Source organism: Numida meleagris, chromosome 4 (assembly GCF_002078875.1).
Source record: "Numida meleagris isolate 19003 breed g44 Domestic line chromosome 4, NumMel1.0, whole genome shotgun sequence".
Taxonomy (NCBI): domain Eukaryota; kingdom Metazoa; phylum Chordata; class Aves; order Galliformes; family Numididae; genus Numida; species Numida meleagris.
Window position 1 is genome coordinate 7,855,713 of NC_034412.1, and position 19,962 is coordinate 7,875,674.

Below are 19,962 nucleotides of genomic sequence, written 5' to 3' on the forward strand. Positions count from 1 at the left end.
CTGCCATCCCCTTGGATATCCTAACATACATTTGCTCTCAGTTTCATGTAAGAATGAAACTCAATGGCTAGATTTTTAGATCAAAAGAAAGGGCACTCTTCAAGATGGAAAAGTTACCATGAATCTAAGGTCCGGTCCTTGCCTTTCTGTCCAATGTTCCAAGTAATTTTCCATTACTTTGCTTTCTTTTCCACCCAAAGTCATATACCCATAATGATATATTAGTAATTTTAGTGCCAATACAACAATGAAGATTTCAATCACTATTGATCCTTGAGTGTACTGGACAGTGAAATTAATGAAACTGGAAACTTTGTTAAAAATACTTCAACTGAAAGGAAGTATAGTCCTCAGAAATAAAGGATTGTTTTTACCTGAATGATATAGACTTCTTCTCTGCCATTATACCAGATCTCAAACTTCTTGTTATCTCCTTTTACATTTTCTGTAATGCCCACTGTGCTCATCTGTTTCAAAACAGAAAATTAGAAGCTGGACTCAGGAAAATGTAAATAGTCTTTAAATTCATTCTCCCCAAGATGAATTTTTAAAAGGCTGTATTGAGTTGAAAACCAAGTTTCACACCTGGAGTTGCAACGTACAACTGGGTCTGACTCCAAATCAAAACTAAAATGGGAGCTTCCTTTTACTCAGTGTTGCAAGATACCTCCAGGTCTCCATGTGGAAACCTCCTCTATTGTTAGAACAACAGATTTATTTCTTCCCCCTTCCCCATTACCACATTTTTTACCTTTAATGAATTTTTAAAGCTGTATGAAGCTGTCTTCTCATGACCATCTGTGTTCTCCTCTCGTTTCTTGCAAAAAAGCAGCATCTTTGTGTAGAGGAAGAGGTGTCTCTGCATCGGTTTGAATCTTGCCAAGTCCTTCACCTTGTTGTGACCCTTCTTGTGGTCAGTCCATACGTTGAAGGAACCTTGCATCAACAGCTTACCAAGCTCACTTACATCCCCCTACCAGGCAAGGAAAAGAGAGAACATACATTATGTCCGAGCTAGGGTAATCACAGGCACAGAGCCTTCATTTAGGCAGAGGCATGTACCCAGGCATCCTTTCTATCGGAGAGCAGACATGTTACATCTGCAAGGCCACCTACTCATATCTTGCTAAACTTGTATGGTTTCTTCCTATTACGTTTAACAGATGATTGTTTTCCATGTCCATAATTCCCACTTTGCCTCTCCATTCATAGTTAGTGTCAGTACCATATTTACATCATATGCATTGGCTGTCCCCTCTGACAACCACACAAGCAGCAAGCTTTTCTGACAAGAAGTGGGTTTCAACACTCTTGACTCCAAGGCAGTATGAAAAGCTAGTGAAATGCTTTGGCTCTAAAAGATTCTCTGTTCAGTTTCTTCTCTGCTATGATCTTCTTAGGTATTCATCCCTGAGCAGGGCCTTAGATGTCTGAAAACACAGACTGGTGCCTAGAGGTATGGAGGTGTGTAATTCTCTCCCATTGCTAAACAGCATTTAACAATAGCTTCTCAGCTCACCATCTGTAAACTATGCAGTGCTGTACAGCCTTGAGCAAAGAGAGAGCAAATGCACCAAAGACCCATAGAAGTATCTGAGGGAGAATGAAACTAAACAGAAAACAGACCTTTCTGAGTTAAAGACCTTGCCTGAGGACCACTGATGGGCAAATACTTAAATGGATATAAATGACATTTGTCTCAGATGCCACCAACAAAACATTTATAGCTCGGTTCAGTACTAAAGAGTGTAGTAATATGTGGAAATGGCACACATCCAGTGCCAAACTGGCTGGCACTGTGAGCTACACTCACAGTGTATTACTGTGCTAAAGAGTGTAATAATATGCGGATATGGAGGACATGGCAACATCCACACAGTACTGTGCTTCAGCGAATAATGATGACCAAAATTATGCTAGTGGCAAGTTTTCCTGGGAGTACTTTGCATAATAATTTTAGGGAATAAGCTCAGTTCATTATCAAAGGACATATTTTCAACATTGGTATGTTGAATTGATTATGAGGGCAGCTGATGGCTCAGTGGGAATGATTTCTTAAAGCACAGATTGCAAATTGGTCTCCTTCTCACTCACTACCCTACCTTAGATCTATCTACAAAATATGTATGTTTAGGTACTTTTCTACTCCATATCGGGATATTATTAGACTTTCATCCATTGGATGAATAGAGATGGCAGTTTGCATCAATTCTACAAAAGACTTAGATATTAGCCTAAAACCTCTGGCCTGTGTCTTCAGTGTGGGCAGAAATACAAAAATACACTATTTCTGATAACTTGTGCTAGTGGACTGTGACATTTTGTCCTACAGGAATTTTGTTTAAGGTGAATGATTTCATCCTTACCTCAGATATAATTATCTGCTGTTGGAACAGTACACTGGATCTCATGCTTATGGAAAATGAGAGATACGTATGAATGGCTAATGTACTGCATAGCCAATGGACAAACTATCCAGGCCACATTGTATATAAAGGTTAGAACAATTGTAGGAAACATCTCTGAAAGTCCTATTACCCAAACTCTTTACTCCGGGCTTTTTTTTTTTTTTTTTTTTGGTGGCTTGGCTAAAAACAAACAAAATAAAAACATATTAAAAAACCAACAAAAAAACAACGTTAAACACAAGAGTTCAACTCCTCAAGCCTGTACGTACACAGCTCCATGAAACAGATTTGCCTATGCAATTAGGAGCATTCATCAGCTGCCACAAAACCTGCTTTTCCACTGGCATAATATCTGTCTCTGCAAGGCGTTTTTGGCAAATATTTCTACCATGTCTGTGTGAGAAAAAATCCACAAAAAGGGGAGTGGCTTTGTGAGCAATGGGAGGTGCTTATTTGGCTATCGTAGCAGAGCACCAGGGACAGGTGGAATGAGGAGAAGAAATTTTGGATCTATGATATGTAGCTAAGCACACATTTAAATGCATTTATAAAATAACGCTGACACAACAGGCATGATTTCCTCAGCTATCAGATGGAGATGCACTGGAAATAAAAGAGATAAAGATAGAAATCAAAACTTCTGAAGCCATTCCATCCTGCAAAATAAAATTAACTCTTTCCACGCAGACACAGTACTTTTTTCTGGAAGTCATGTTCTGCACAGAATACTGTTTTTCTGGTGTTCAGACTATTACTCTGATATAATCATTCTTCAAAACTTACATTTTTTCCTTTACTTTTTCTCTCTGCAGTTATTTCAAAATGGGCAATCACATCACCCTCAGGCCTCATTTCACCAGACATGCTTCTCCTTTATACATTAGTCACTTCCACTTCTCACTCTAAGGCTCATGTTCTTTACTAGATCTTGTAAGTCATATGACTTCAGTGGAGCTTCAGTAGATATATATATCTATATGTATATTCATGGCCTTATTTGTACTGGAGTTGTTAATTCACACCTCAGATATGAGTTTGCCAGTCACTGGGGTGGATTCTATTACCCACTTTAAAGAGAAGCCAAATATTCTTCCCTAAGAGCCAAAGATTTGGAAATACTTGAGTTGCATTGGGGTCACAGACAGTTTCAGCAAATTTCTTAATTTACATCAGTCATTTTTGCTGCCTCTCACTTACAAATGAGTTTTGTCTGTGATTACTCATATGGATTGCATTTGTCCCATTTCCTCCCACATTCACCACCCACCCCCACGTGACAGCTATGTTGACATGTCTTCTTGGTAATCACAACATGCCACTGAAAAGCATCCTTCAAGAATGTGACATAGGCTCCTGCAAAATGTTCCAGCCATGGGCACAGCATGATCCATGATGATAAAGAACGTGGGTCAAGACAACAGTAAGAGCAACAACAAATAATACCTCATATCCTGTGATCGCTATCTGGTGCATGGAGTCATTTACGGATTTGATGATATCAAGCACTGTGGCCAAGGCCTCTTCCAGTTCAGCAGTACCCTCTGAATTCTTGCTACATTTCAGCATTTCCTGATTAAAAAATGATGAGAAAACTACTTGAAAATTTCTTATATCAGAAGCCACCATAACACAGTCCTATCTGAAATTTGTGCTGCATAGACGAAGTAGCAGAAATACAGGATAAAATAAAAACAGGACATTCACTAGGATTGTCACTGAGGATGAACACTTTGAACCTCCCCAAATTTTCAAGTTTTATGGATTTATGTAAGATGAGATTTTTATACATTTTCAATAATCTTTCATGTATCACAAAACTACTTCCTTTTTTTTTCTACTCCATACCTTCTAGAAAAGAAACTCAATATAATGATTTCTGGTGTTACAAAATTCACCATTTTCCTTTGGAATTTGTTCTGATTTGTTTTTCCCTACTGAAAATATCAATTAATTTATAGACTGAACTTGTAAGGCTTGAAGTTCCAGTCAAGAGGTCTTAGTAAGCTCTTATCTGATGGATAAAGAAATTCTGCATGAAAAAAAAAAGTCAATTTCTGGATAGATGTTTAGACTATGGTCAGATTATCTCACAAACCTTTTTTCTCTACACTAAGTGAAGCTTCTTTAATCTACAACACAAGTTTTTCAGATGTTAATTTTCTGGGAGGAAGTAAGACAAACTACTACAAACCTTCCCCATTTCTTATTCTGTACTTCTCCACTACAAATTACAGATCTGCATTTGCAAATGTGAAAACCTTTTTTAAGGGACAGTCATTTTGAAGAACAATGTTGGTACCTAGCAAAAAAACCATTAAACATTATATTCTGTTTGAAATAAGGGAAGTCACTCCATCTTCCAACCTCTGCATTAAGAACAAGACACAAAATCCTTACAAGAATAGAAGCACGTGTCCAAAGCAAAGAAACTAACAAATCAAACCTTTTAAGGGATCAATTTCTGTGATTACTTCACACAGAGAGATCCTATTTAGAACCCCAAATATTAAAGGCCAACAACTTACTTAGCCCAGTAGAGCTCCTTACAAGTTTGTCTTTTCTTATTTCTATATGTGTTATTTGCTTGCAAAGTTCTAGCCGTAGCTCAGGAGCTAGTTATTTTCCTGGAACCAACAGTTACAGCCTATGCAAATTATGAAACATACAAAAACCTTCTGTTTTTAAATTATAGAAGCTGCCTTGCCTCTTGCACTTCTGCCTACAGAGGAGCCTAGAATCTCACTCAGATGCACAGATATGTGTTGTTGTGGTTTTTTTTTTTTTACTTTACTCTGTAGAATGTAGTTCTTGCCTAAGAGTATCCACTTGAGATCAGAATCAGACTCTATGTCCTTGCTAAAAGCATCTAGGGGAAAAATGTTTAATAGATACAAATCCACATATGGCTCATACAGTCGTGAGTAGATGTGAATCTCAAAGCAGTTAGAAGATCCCAAATGGCAGGATTCTGTCCTCAAATACTGGGGTAACCAGGCCTTAGAGGCTAAAAGCAGAATGCATTCTTATGTTACCTGTTGCACAGTTTCTAGGATCAGTATGGATCCCTGCTCTCTGTATAGTGGGACTGGTGCTTTTCAATATTAGCTATACTGATTTGCAGCTCTCTGGTTTCATAACTGTGGCCCAAAATTTAAAACCAGTCTGATCACTGAGCATCAAGGCACTCCGCTAAGGCACTTCTTTGTGACCAATTTTTCAGGCTCCTACTTTCCTACACCTGTAAAAGCTCCTGCTACCAGATCTCTTAATCCTTGACAAAATAAATGTCCTTGCCAATGTGTTGCTAAGTACAAAACTGGTCTGACCAGCCTCAACCCCAATGGCTGCAACCTGTTTTGCTTGAGAATTTTGCTCTTTGATCTTGTTATATTTACAGTCATTTTTCAAATTAAAAATATAATCTGGTTTACTCTTGCTCTTCTGAACACGCTAACATATTCTTCTTTCTCCCAGAATAGTTTCAAGAAATTCAGCCAAATTTATTTCTGGATTAAGTTGATACAATTGTACTGGATTTGGTGAAATTGCACCCTTTTTAACAACCTCCTTCAATTTTTGGATTCTATAGTTATCCGGTAAGAGGTCACAAAAGTACTGCAGAAGTGAATGACCAGCCAGATCCTCACATAGCTTGAACTGGCCTAATTTGAGCAGTGCCATTACAGCCATTAGCTAATAAGATTAGAGACTAAAATCTTTATTGCAAATTTCACACTAAATATCACGGCAGTACAGAATACTGCTTTCAGTCCATACGTGTCAGAACAGCATGGAGTTCGTCTTCACTACCTTCTTGTAAGGAAAATCCGTAAATATTGATTATGTGTCAGAAGTAAGGAGATAAGACAGAAATTTAAGCCACCGTCATCAAAAAGTTTCACTGGTTTGAGAGCATCTATTTCCTGTTGCTCAGTTCACACCTGAATTTCAAGCACAGACCGCTCACAGTCCCAACCAAATCAAAAGGGAGGCTCCTACCCTCATCCTGTGGAAAAATTACAATTTATTCTTAGTTGGGGCTTTCAGTGTAGGAGTGGCTCCTTCTGAAAGGTTTGAGTCACAACTACGGTAAGTAGCAGGTTCAGAGAGTTGAAAGAGTTCTGTTAAATGAGGATGGATGTCAGAGACAGGATTTAGAATATCAATTCCTGTTTTTAAACTGTAAAGCCACATTGAGCAAACAAAACCAATTTCAATTTCTGTTTAAATATAAATAAAACAATAAAATATTTGCTACAGAAAATATGCTATTTTGTTTTCCCCCAGCAGTACTTAGCCTGAAACAGCTGCCCTTTTTTTGACTCTGTTACCATTTTACAACCTAAGCAGTACAAAGTATTTGCTGATGAAGTGAGAGATGATTTCCAGTTAGTCCTCCAGAAAATAATACTGATAAGCAGTCCTATAAGTAAAACAAGCTATGCATTGGAATCCTTTGCATCATCTTGGAAAAGTTACCTTTAATAGCAGCTGATACTTGGTGATTCTCTGGACTGGCTTTAAAAGATACGCATCTAGGGAGAGCTTATGATCCAATTTACGCTGACACTCCTGCAAGAGACAACAAAGAGGAAAAACACTGTTTCTTGAAACACAGGCAAGACACCAAGATCATTATCATTTGGTAATCTGAAGGAGGTATGCCTGTGAACTGTGAGAGAAATTTGCTCTATCTGCACAGGATTTTCCAGGTTACTTACGCCACAATGAAAATATATCTAAACAGAGCCAATCAAAGGTTCAACTTAGTGCTGAAATCTGGCATGCCCTGCTGATGAGAATGTAATCATCTGGGGTTTGCAAAGAAGCCAGAAATTGTTTGGCTTGGCTGTAGCCTGAAGAACTAGGCTCCCGTCCAGGAACTATTCTATCTACCTAATCTCCTATAGAGAGCACACTGACACATACTGAGCACCTGCCATCAGTGTAAGAAGCACGCAAGAAAAGTCTGCATTCTTCTATAAATTTTCTAAAGCAGAGGAAGAAGGAAAACAAGTTTCGATGGTCTCCCACTGCTAGTCTGCAATGTAATTCCACCTGAAAAAAGATGCTGTCTCCACACTGTCTCCAGAGAGCTTCAGACCTTGGCTTGTTCTGACAGTATTTTTCATATATTTGGAGGTCCTCTTTCTGCAAGAAAAGGAGAGCTTATGGTAATAAATAACCCACAGAGCATCTGCCATGAGTCAGTCTTTTTCTTACCTTCCATCGTAACACACAGAAGTAATTAATTCATGGTCATAAGTCAGTATGTAAAAATATACTGAAGCTACCAAACCTGCACTTGAATCTCGTAAGGTTACATAAATCAGAAAATGACATTTTCTCTCTTTTTACACAAATCAAGAAGACTCTAGACTGAAAGACACACAACCTAATTGCAAAACTGTTATCTTTCAGAGAGGGAAATAGATTATTTGAAAAAAAAAATAATATTTTTATTAATGCTACTGACACAGACCGGTAAGTGGTAATTTTGATGTTATAGGCCAGACAGGAAGAACTGCTTAAACTCCGTCCTATGCAGATTAGAAGCAGTGGATTCACTTGATCTGTCCTTTGACTACGGTCCAGGTGCTCCCACTTAAGTCTATAACAAAATCTCATTGACTTCAATGAAAACAAAGGCAATCTCAATGAAAACCCAGAGAGATTTCAAGGTCTCTAGGCTATATGGGTGGACACAGGCAGACAGATGTTCCTCTGCCAGTTTCCTGGCTTGCTAACCGCAAGCCCAGTTGCTCAGAAGCCCTGCAGCCATGCCACCATGGAGCAGTACCATACAGATTCCTGAGCAAGACTGCCTGTGTGTGACCAGCTTGGAGCCTTTCTGTCTGCACCTACCCAGGTGGATATGACTTTGGTGAATCAAACACAGTGCCAAAAACAAAGCACGGGAATTTCTGGTTCTCTTCTCTGTGCTTACAGCCCACTGAACAGTGCCTACCTACTATTGGTACAGGGAAAATATTTTCTTTTGGATAGAGCTACTAGAAGAAACTAGTATCGTTGCTGTCTTCCTCTACAGTCTCATGCTGGCGTCATCTTGATGAATCAGACATGAAAGCAGAACTGTGCAATACCTCACTATGTCAAGGATTATGCAATAAAAAAAGCTCCATTGCTCTCTGTAGAACACTAATGGTGCTGTTCCAAAAGAAACATAGAGTTTTATACACATAAATAGGATTGTTTGTGTATGTTGCCTTGGAGGGAAGTTAGCAGGGGATAGAATTCACGAAAGTCAAATAATCAGAAAGTGTAATCAAGCATTACAATTTGTTCCGTACCCACAGAAACATGATTGGACTGGGCAAGAGCAGAAACAGTGATACTCAGAAGTGGGGGCAAAAGACAAGTATCTGTTTAATATAAAGAAAAGATAAAATGATAAACAATTCACGAGTAACTTGCCACAGTGGAACTGTCCTATGTCAATAAAATTTACCACTGCATGTATCAGTGACACCAGCTCAAGCAGATCCAGCTTTAATTTTTATAATAGTGTAAAGAATAGAACATTCCTGATAACATTATTAGGCCCAGACTTTAAAATTGCAAGACATAATTAATTATCTAATTACTCAAATCCCAGTCTTAAACATTTAACACATTTAAGTTTCAGTATTCAGAGGTTCAGACTTCCTGTTGGTACTTTCACACCATGCTCATCTTTTCTGTGATGACTTTCCTTCCCACAGTGATTTGCATGCTGAGAGCTTTGCAGGCTTTCACCCAGTGTATATCTGTGGCACACATGCACAGTTTCAATTATCTTTTTTGGCTGCTAGTTTTATATTTTCCTTGAGATCAGAATATAGCTCTGCAAATCCAACTCCAACATCTCTGGTCAGCTGCCTAAATGACCAAATGTTAGTTCCTGTCAAATTATTTTGTTTTTCTAATGTTTCAGTATGAATAAGTAACTGGTAATCCACAGCAGATCACTCCTGCCAGGCACCTCACTTGGCATTTGTTTTATAGCAGTGTGACTGACACACCTTTTGTTTCATTTTGAGCATTGGTTTGGTAAACTTTCCTTCTTCCCAGCCCCATGTTTGGAAGATCAACCTAAAGTGTTCCTCTTGATATGGTTGCTGATATGATGCTAGAAGATACAGCACTATACTAGCCTGTATAGGCATTTCTATACACATCTGATCTTTCAGCATCTATGCAGTCCTCACCACAAAGAGCTTTAAGCAAGGTCAGGTATCTTGGTGGTGGTGAAGCCATCATGTGGGCAAGGTTAAGCTAGCTTACTTGCAGTTTGATTCACTTGATGATCATATCCTAACAAGGACAGGCAAAGTGGAAAGGGGAATAAGGGTGTAGTTTCTGTCTCATCTTGCACCTGATTTTGCTGCTGTGTTCCAGAAGAGAAGCCTGAGAGGAGAAGTACGCAGGAACTCGATGAACTGCTCCTGCCATCACCTGAGAATAAGGGTTAATTTCTATGGTGATGGCTGTCCAGGTGGCACTGGTGGAGGTGGGAGAGTGGGGGGGGGGGCATGGCAGGAGAATGACAGGCAGGGGATGGAGGGATTCAGCCAGGCACAAGGGCATCCCACTGCAGCTCTTGGAACGCTTTCAAGCAGCTCTGGAAGTTGAAGCGTTATCAGACAGGGTAATATTCTACAGAAAGTACGAATCTAAAAATCAGTCTATTTCAAATCATAGGCCCACCGTGGTGTTATGGCAGGAAGGTTACACCAGAACAAATGTGGGGAAACACAGAAAGGAATCTGCAATAAAGTGAGTTTCCAGCCAGAACTAGACACCTCCTTGAAGAGCATCTGTTTCAGTTTCCCCCATGCCACAGCAAACACAGTCATAACTCACAGGGCGAGCCAGAAGCCTCTGCTCAGCAGGAAGATGCAAAAAGCTGCCAAATCATGGGGAACACAAACACACAACCAGGCTTTTGTTTGTGCCTCCTAAGGCAGTCCAACAGAAGCAACAACTTTCTGGAGTTTATGTGGCTTCGTCTAAAAACAGAACATGAGGGAAAGTCCTTGAATCAAAGGTGCTACTGTGTGAGCAGAGACGTTTCAAGAGAGAGGTTTTTGCTTTCTTAGCGCGAAATTTGAAATAGTGAAAAAGCTAATACATGATTTCACTAATACATGATTTAATTTCTTATTAGATACATTTGGTGTTGTTTGACTAGTCCATGGAAGCTGATAAGCAAAGGTGACAAAGGGACTGATTTTCTTTCACTTGACTCATGAGCCAAAGATTTATTGCAGTGTATTTTATATTGGTGGAACGGAGAGAATAGGCTCAGCAGCTGTTTTGACAGAGAGAGACATAGTTGCAAAATTTGAACATGGAATTTGATCTTTCTGCAGAATAATAGGATCAATTTTCTATTATGAATTTCTCTCTATCCTCCAAGTCCAGGGATATTTACAATCTGTAGACTGTTCAGTGCTTCCTGGATTTCAATGGCCTGCATTCTTCAATGACCGTTTATCCTATCTTGCATAATGATTTCACCACTATATTTTCTTGCTCAGCATCTGAATCTTAGGTTAACAACATATTCCTTAGTAAAGCCATTTACTCAAGCTAAAAATACTGGCAGCTAAACAGAGAAGAGTTCATCTGACTGTCAAAGCCTTTGACACTGTCTCCCACAGTATTCTCCTGGAGAAACTGGCAGCCCGTGGGTTGGACAGGTACACCCTTTGCTGGGTAAGGAGCTGGCTGGAGGACCGGGCCCAGAGAGTGGTGGTTAATGGAGTTAAATCCAGCTGGCGACCAGTCACGAGTGGTGTTCCCCAGGGGTCGGTGCTGGGGCCTGTCCTCTTCAATATCTTTATTGATGACCTGGATGAGGGCATTGAGAGCACCCTCAGTAAGTTTGCAGACGACACCAAGCTGGCAGGAAGTGTTGATCTGCCTGGGGATAGCAAGGCCCTACAGAGAGATCTGGACAGGCTGGATCTCTGGGCTGAAGCCAGCGGGATGAGGTTCAACAAGACCGAGTGCCGGGTCCTGCACTTTGGCCGCAACAACCCCAGGCAATGCTACAGGCAGAGTGGCTGGAAAGTTGTATGGAGGAAACGGACCTGGGGGTATTGGTCAATGCTCGGCTGAGCATGAGCCAGCAGTGTGCCCAGGTGGCCAAGAAGGTCAATGGCATCCTGGCTTGGATCAGAAATAGTGTTGCCAGTAGGAGTAGGGAAGTCATTCTCCCTCTGTATTCAGCCCTAGTGAGTCCCCACCTCGAGTACTGTGTCCAGTTTTGGGCCCCTCACTGCAAAAAAGACATTGAGGCCCTGGAGTGTGTTCAGAGGAAGGCGATGAAGCTGGTGAGGGGTCTGGAGCACAGGCCTGATGAGGAGCGGCTGAGGGAGTTGGGATTGTTCAGTCTGGAGAAGAGAAGGCTCAGGGGAGACCTTATCGCTCTCTGTAACTACCTGAAGGGAGGTTGTAGTGAGCTGGGGGTCAGCCTCTTCTCTCTTGTAACTAGTGACAGGACGAGGGGGAATGGCTTCAAGTTGCGCCAGGGGAGATTTAGGCTGGACATTAGGAAATACTACTTTTCTGGAAGAGTGGTCAGGCGCTGGAACGGGCTGCCCAGGGAGGTGGTGGAGTCACCGTCCCTGGAGGTGTTCAAGAAACGTTTAGATATAGCGTTGAGAGACATGGTTTAGTGGGGTTATTGGTGGTAGGTGGATGGTTGGACTAGGTGATCTTGTAGGTCTTTTCCAACCTAGCTAATTCTATGATTCTATGATCCTATGACTATAATCACATATACACTGGTATGATGCCCTTCAGCATGACTTGTTTGTAAACCAGGAGCCTGTTCTTTGGAAAAATTCACATTTCTCATTGAAATCTTAAAGTTGTGGCAGTGCTCAACATCTCTGAGAACTGGGGCATGTAGGTTTCATCTGAATACATCTGCATTTTATACAGTTCCTTGTCAATAAAAATTAAACAAAATTCAACACATACTCTGGAAAAGCAGGGTCTTATACTAGCATTCTTGTTAGAGTACAGGAAAGCAGCAGTAACTCACCAAATCAGGTTTTTCTCATTAATAGCACCTCTGAATGAGTGCTAGACAAACAGGTACCTTTTGTTGTGTCACAGGAAATTGAGCTAACAGCCTTGCTAATAAGAGCATGGCTGGGAGCTCTCAGAGGAGGGAGCCGCAGAACTTAGGTACTGAAATCCACAGGAAGCAAAGATGCATGCGTCTGACCAAAGCCACCACTTGAATCATACACTAAGGCTTTGGGTTTTCTCATAAATTGATCTCATGCTACTTTAATCAAACATCTAACCCCCACCACTTCATCCAAGTGGGGATAATCTCACTTGGTTGTTAAATAATGCGAACAAGTAAAAGAATCGACCTTGGAGTTACGGAGCTGGTAGAGTTTCACCACACAAGGAAGGTGGTAGACTCTACTGGATCAGTCCCAGGGAAGTCTCCTGAATGGTGCAGAGAAAAGAGACAGAAGACAGAGGTAGGACATACTATCTGCACTCAGAGCAATATGCTGTTATACCATTTCCTGCTCATTTACAGCAGGGTGGTGCCAGGCGTACATCAGATTCTGGGCATCATGTCTCTATCTGATATGAAAGCTGACATTTGGATCTTGTTCTTTTTTTTTTTAATCAGAGCTCAAAGTACATTGATAAAACACTGTTAACTGATCTCTTCTTGCCAGTAAACCAGATAAAGGCTCAGATTTCAAAATAAACTCTGTGAATTTCTGCTTCATTCACATAAGCAATCAGAGTGAAAGGACAGGAGTTAGTCATTAAGTATTGTAGGATAAGACCATGAATATTCACACAAACTCAGAAAAGGATTTGCTTACCCTTTTCAAAAAGCATCGGGCAAGAAGTTCAGGATTTTCAATGCAATTTTCTAACTCTTTGAGGAAAATCCTGTGAAAAAGAAAGGAAAGCAAATAATAATGAAACATTCTGTTCACACTGCATGTTAGCTTCCATATAAATCCAGTTAAAGACTATGTTTCTGTAGTAAAAAATTCAATGTGGAATGTAACAATTCTGACACGCAAAGAAAGATGTTATATATATATTTTAGAAAATTGAAATGTGGTTCACAGCTGATTTCCTGAAATCAATATTATCATGTTTTCATCTGCTCACAAGGATCTCATACATCTGGTTCTTCTGGCTGTTGAGATTTATTTCCAATATGTGGCCCAAACATCCGATTCCCATTTGGTTACGAGCATATTTCAGAACAGCTAGAAAAGACAGACGAGCTCTGTCAAATGATTGTCTCATCAGCAAGCAGTGAAAATATGGGCTGTATTCCAAAGATTTCTGCAGTCAATGGAAGTCAATGCACTAAGCTTTTAGGAAAAGAAAGACCAGGTTTGCAAAGGGAAGGGAATGACATCGTCAAAATAAAACGATACGTAAATTGGAAAATAACTTTTCTACTATGAATAAGTTACTCTGGTATAATTAAGCTTGTAAAAGGCTTAACTGTTTGTTTCATCTTACAAGCAATCATCATTCACAAGAACTCTTAAATTTTCACTTTGGCTACAGACAGTTCTACTAAATCAAGGCTAAGAAAAGCAGGAAATTAACAGAAGAGACCCTACGTTTTGTGTTTTTGAAGGGGATCAAAAAGAGCCTAATCCTGTCCATGACCAGTATTCTGTAGTTCTGGGCACAAGGTCAGGTGTACAGTTTGTTAACGCACATCCACTGAGTGGACAGGGCTTCTGGAAAGGTTTATGATCATGTGAATGATCAAATTCCTTAAGAAAAGTGCTATCAAAAGTATCATGTCTTCTGTTGATGTGATAATAGAAATATAGGGCAAATAGAGCTAAGAAAAATTCCTCGCACAAAGTTTTTCCAGAGAAAGAACATCAGGATTGAGTCCTGTGACATTTACCAGTCTACCGAGGGAGATCAAAAAATATTTGCCACTAGAGACATTCAAAATTAATAATGCCAAGGGAAATCACTAGTAAATGTACAGAAGGGTATAATCTTTCACAAATAGATGAAATTGATGATCTCAGGGGTATTCTCCACACATGGGTTTTATAGAACACATACAGAGGCAAGGCGAGGACGACTTTTCCTTCCTATATACATATGAGTGTAACAAAGCACCCTGTAAAAAGGCAGTAGAAGTGTCAGCGTCACCAAGGGCTCAGGACAACCACCAATTCACACTTGCCTGTTGTGGAATTCATAGATTTCTGGGAGGTTCCCGAATAGAATTTCCTTCTTGTTCTGGAGCATTGTTGGAATCAGATGTAATAAACTGGGATTGTCCATTTCTGAAGCATACCCCTGCAGAGGACAGTGAAAAATAAAACCAGGTTATTTTTACCAGGGAAAAAATACTGTATCTGAGTCACTAAATAGCTCCAAAGCCTGTGTGCTTCCTGTTCTTAGCAGAGCATACAAAGGCTTCTCCCTGTGCCAGTTTCTTTGTTGCTTGATGACTTTCTGATGCTTCTAATTTTCTCCAGAGATTTTACGCCTGATAGCTGTGCAAACACATTCTTAACCACAAATGGACAGATTATGGGAGCAACAAAAAAGATTAAATCATGTTCCTACTAGTCAAAAGGGATGGAAACTGCTAAGACACTTGTCTCTGCTACACTGCTTCATTGAACAAAGTTAGTTTGGGTTTATTTGTTGGACTGTGCTATTTCACATGATTATTTTGTTGTTTCTCGCAGAAGCTCTATTGTATTTCTTGCATATACAATTTTGAGAGAAGAACATGCTGAGTGTAGATTTTAAAGTCAGAGTAATACATCAATTATCAGAGATGTCAGCTCCCACAAATCAAATACGATGAAGAAGCAATGACATAGTAGCAAAAAGATATTAGCCAGTCCTTCACATCCCACACAAATACACACAAGACTGAGGCAATGTTGAGACACTACGTGGCCTACCTTTATCTCTGTCATGTTCCAAACATTGATTCAGAAAAACTTAGTGTCTGACCCCATGGAGAACAAGGGTGCTGTTTCTGAAGCTTACTGATGACAATGTGAAAAGGCCCATTACTATCTCTCTGACCATAACTTTGAAAGGGAAGCAGCTTTTGTCATTCTGTGGGCTGGACTAAGAGAAGGTGTCTCTGACCCTGAGGCAAGATGTTCAAAACATCCCTTTATTTTCCATCACTGAGGCTGAGCTATCTTGTTGACAGAGAAGCCGTGTTATCTGAATATAAAGTGGGAGGTGAGAGTGCTCAGCCCATGAAGGATGTGCAACAGCAGTGATGACTTAGAGGTTAAGCACCAGAAGAGTTCACAGATTTTCTTACCTCTATTATGCTTTGAAGTTCTTCTACGTAAACGCGTTCTGTTTCTATCAGCTCATTGATTATGTGGCTAAAAGAGAAGAAATATGGAGAGCTGTAATGTTGTATCTTGCTGATAAGCTTGAACAGCTTAAATATCTCTTGGTCTATTACTTTTTCAGTTCATTTTAAACCTCACCTTGGTTGTTATTGCCATTTTTTTTATCTGTACATCTGAATTAAGATTAAAAATGCCCCACAAAGCAAACAAAAAGGGTTTCCTCTCTTAGCAACCAGTAATAAGAGCCAATAAAATAGGATTATATTTCCCAAGACTACATTACATTTCGCAAGGCCATGTTCCATGTATAAACATTTCTTTTATAAAATAAATTTCTTTTATAAAATAAAATTGCTGATTGTCCCGCTTTCTTTAATACATTGCAAAAGCAAGCAACTGGTGTCAGAAATTTGATACACAACAGTCAATTAGAGTAAAAATGTTACTATAATCAGGATTTCATAGCTAAGTTGCCATAACGCTTTAAGTTAAGACAAAACCATAGAGTGCCTAGCAGAGGGTAGAGAAATAGGTCAGGGCTGTCCCCTGCTCACACCAGGGACAATCATCCTCATTTATTTAACCTTCACATTGATCTTAAATTGAGATATTTATGAACAGTAAAGTCACATCCAGCAATAGAGGCAAAAAGATATAACTTCATGACTACATAATATTACTGCACTCTGTGACACCAGTGCAAAGGGATTCTGTTGGACTTCAACTCATATAAGTTGAATATTTCCCTGAATTTGCATACACTTTGGGGCTTTAAAATGCGTTTGGGCTATGCTCAAAATACTACATTACTCTTCATGAGATAGGTAGATTTGTCACTCTAATACATCTTTCTGAGAAGTGCATAGTTAATGGCCTAAGGGCCATTTGCTCATAAAACGATTTTACAAATATTAGCACTTGCTTATAAAAGCTGACCGAAACAAATAAAACTGTTGAGCTTAAATGTGCCTTTCCTTTTAACAGCTACTGCAGCCAACCGCACAGTCAGGATGCTACAGGGGGCAAGTAGGTAGCTGCTGTTCCAGCATCACTTACAGTGCTGAAAAGAAATCCTAAGGACAATCCACAATGTGTTTCTGGAGCCGTTTCACAGAATGAAAGGCTGGCTGTCAAACAGAACTAACATGGGGTTTATTTAGCACTCCAAACGTGCATGTCCAAGGAGCTACTGCATCTTTTTTTTTTTTTTTTTTTTTTTAAAGTAACAGAGTAGGTGTAACAAAATCATCAGGGAAACTTTGTGTTTCCAAGCTTTACACTAATCTTCAAGCTATTCTTATTGTGGAAAGATGCTTATTTACCTGCAAACCAAGCAGGTTTCTGTATGTTATTTATTCTGCTACTGAATAGATTGCACAAGGACTGACTCTGAACCCAACCCAACACTTAGCTGACAATTATACCTGAAAAATAAATTACTGGCCCATGGGCTTCCTGGTAACTGTGTCATAAACAAACAAGCACATGCTTCCTGCCAGCAGTACAACTCAAAGTAACCCAGTAAATAAAACAAAGACCTTTAGGCTCTTTTATTACCCATCTTCCTATGAATCTTTTCTGATTCCTATTCTAACATAGAGTACCATCTTTTCAATCCCAAGTGTTAGAAATCTGTTTGGTTTTTATTAATTATTATTTTTACTAATCCTAGTAGTTTGGGGAAAGAAGTGTCCACTCGGGACATCGGAAAAGCTCACATCTTAAAAATGTTTTATTAGAGGTAATTTTGTGGGACTCTTACAATATCACCATTGTAGTTATGGGGTTCTCATAAAAGTTAACATAATTTTTTTCAGATTTGATTTTATTAACTTAAATCTATACGTAGATTTATACTAAGTAAATGTTTTAGCTTTTTAAGTGTTATAAAAAACTCGTCTAACTAATTCTTTCACTCCTTCTTGAGGTGATGTCAGCCATTTTATATCCCAGTTTCAGTGACACCATGGCAGGGAAAACATCATGGTATTCTTTATCAGCTCCTGTTTGGAGTCCAAGAGCTCCACTGTAATGCTCATATCTCTAAACTACAAGTCTTCTGCATATAAAAGATCACCATTTTTTTCAATACTTCCCAGCCAGATAGCTAGATCCGCTGCCACAGTGGTTTTCATTGCTCTATTGCATTTTTTCTCCCTTTACAGCTGTACCTTTGCCCAACCACAATTTGTAAGTATATCAAAAAAAGAGGAAACCGACCACTGGTCCAGGAGTTCCAATCATCCATAACATTGTGTTATCCTACACTATTATTCTGAAAGCGTTATTCTGTGTTTCTCTAGCAGCACTGTTACTACTCAAGCAAGCAATCACAAACTCAGGTTGTGTACCATAGAGGACTGGACCCAGGAATGGGTCCCAGTGCATTGAATGGCAATGGGAGAAGCTAAAAGTGGATGCTAATGGGAGAAGCTAAAAACCTGGGGAGGGAGAGTTCTGTAGAGTGGTACAGGGACAGGGTTGGTGCAACAGCAGCCATCAGGAGCGCTCAGCATCCATCCAAAAGCAGCCTTGTGTAGCTCCAGTGCTCACAGCCAAATAATACTCACGGCAGCACAATCTCAAACATTAAAGGTTGTTGCACTTAGTGACAGGAATTGCTCTATCACCAAACTGTTATTAATGTAAAGCTGTGCTCTGAGGCAAGAGACTTCCACAGACCTTAGAACTGCCCTAACAAAGACACGGTGTAAGAACAGGATATTAAAGAGCAACATAAGTGACCTTTGCTGCTGTGGGGGAAAGCATTCATGGGCCATAAATACGATACTTTGGCCTGTGCGGATGTGCTGGGTTGCTAAATGATAAAGTAGAGCATATGCCATGTGGCACAAGGGGTTTAATGGTGCTTGGTATGGTCTAACAGCCTTGAAAACTGGCAGTGACATCCCCTGGCCTGCATCAAGCCACGAGGGGTGATTTGTGAAATGTTCGCCATCTCTTCCAGGCCGTCATGGGACAGCAAGGGTAACTCAGCAAGCACCTGCTGTAGGGGTATCATGTGTAAGGAAAATATGATGCAAGAGCTGACAGGACTATTGTCACAGACAGTTCCTTCAGCTCCCTTTTTTCACTGTGTGGTCTCAACAAATATTAACAGTTTAGAATTAATTCCTAACCAGCTGCATTGTAAATCCTCTATTACATTGTTCAATATTTGAACAAAGCAAATGTAAACACACACTGTTTCTAGGCATACAGGAACAGGCTGCCAAGAGAGGTTGTGGAGTCTCCTTCCATGGAGATATTCAAGACCTGTCTGGACACAGACCTGTGCAACCTATTGTAGGGTACCTGCTTTAGCAGGTGGGGGGTTGGACTTGATGATCTCTTGAAGTCCCTTCCAACCCCTGTGATTCTGTGATTTTGTAATACAGGACACTGAACTGTTGATAAAAAATTAAAGACAAATGCAGCTAATCTATTGTCTTTCTCACTGATAAGAAAGTGCAGGCACCAGGGTTTACCTCAGTTTTTCTGTCAATAATTGGAAATTAAATGAAAAGTGAAATGCTGACGGAATGAGGAAGAGTAACAAAACAATGAAGTACATAAGCTAATCAGTGGCAGATCCGACATACAGGCCCATACTTTTAAATGTAGCTCTTTCCAAAATTGATGAAAAGCAAAAGGTTTGCCAAAACTACAGTTCATTCAGTTTCCTTCCTTTTTTTTTTTTCCTGTGTTTCAGTACAAATTACATAGCACAGTTTCATGCAGACTTCTACCAGGTTCCCAGGGATTTTCTCCAACCTGCAGTGCTGCCACACCCACAGTTAACATGCCTCAGTCAGCAGACCCTTGGAGGTAGCAGCGGATGCAGCATGATATATCCCATCCACATCCCATCTATATCCCATCTTGCATTCGCCTTCCCCATCAGAGAGAAACAGAAAAACAGGAAATGGAGCCAGAAGGGACCACTTCAAATAGTGTTCTTTGTTTTAAAGGACTCTTTATGGTGTGGTCAGTAAGCATGAGAACTTGCATGCCACACACAGGCTTGCTGCAGCTGGCTGTCTCAAAGGTAATCTCGGGAAGCAGCTAGCAGCCTCAGGACTCAGCTTTGTCATTACAGGTAAGACCCAAACACTCTCCTCAGTCACCCAAACTAGAGAAAAACCAAGTGCAACTGGAGTGTGTGGGGCAAGGGGTTAGAC

General features: G+C 40.0%; 1 protein-coding gene across 10 annotated transcripts in view; it reads right to left on the minus strand.

The window, feature by feature from the left end:
* Positions 1 to 19,962, minus strand: part of MCF2L2 (MCF.2 cell line derived transforming sequence-like 2) — a 161,127-nt gene that overhangs the window by 24,637 nt on the left and 116,528 nt on the right. For all 10 annotated transcript variants that reach the window (XM_021394650.1, XM_021394658.1, XM_021394651.1 and 7 more), the window contains 8 exons: positions 15,745 to 15,811; positions 14,632 to 14,747; positions 13,277 to 13,346; positions 7,467 to 7,559; positions 6,888 to 6,980; positions 3,852 to 3,977; positions 752 to 973; positions 375 to 467 (listed from right to left, as the gene is read on the minus strand). In XM_021394650.1, the coding sequence (XP_021250325.1) occupies positions 375 to 467; positions 752 to 973; positions 3,852 to 3,977; positions 6,888 to 6,980; positions 7,467 to 7,559; positions 13,277 to 13,346; positions 14,632 to 14,747; positions 15,745 to 15,811 (880 nt within the window). The remainder of the gene's footprint in view (positions 1 to 374; positions 468 to 751; positions 974 to 3,851; positions 3,978 to 6,887; positions 6,981 to 7,466; positions 7,560 to 13,276; positions 13,347 to 14,631; positions 14,748 to 15,744; positions 15,812 to 19,962) is intronic.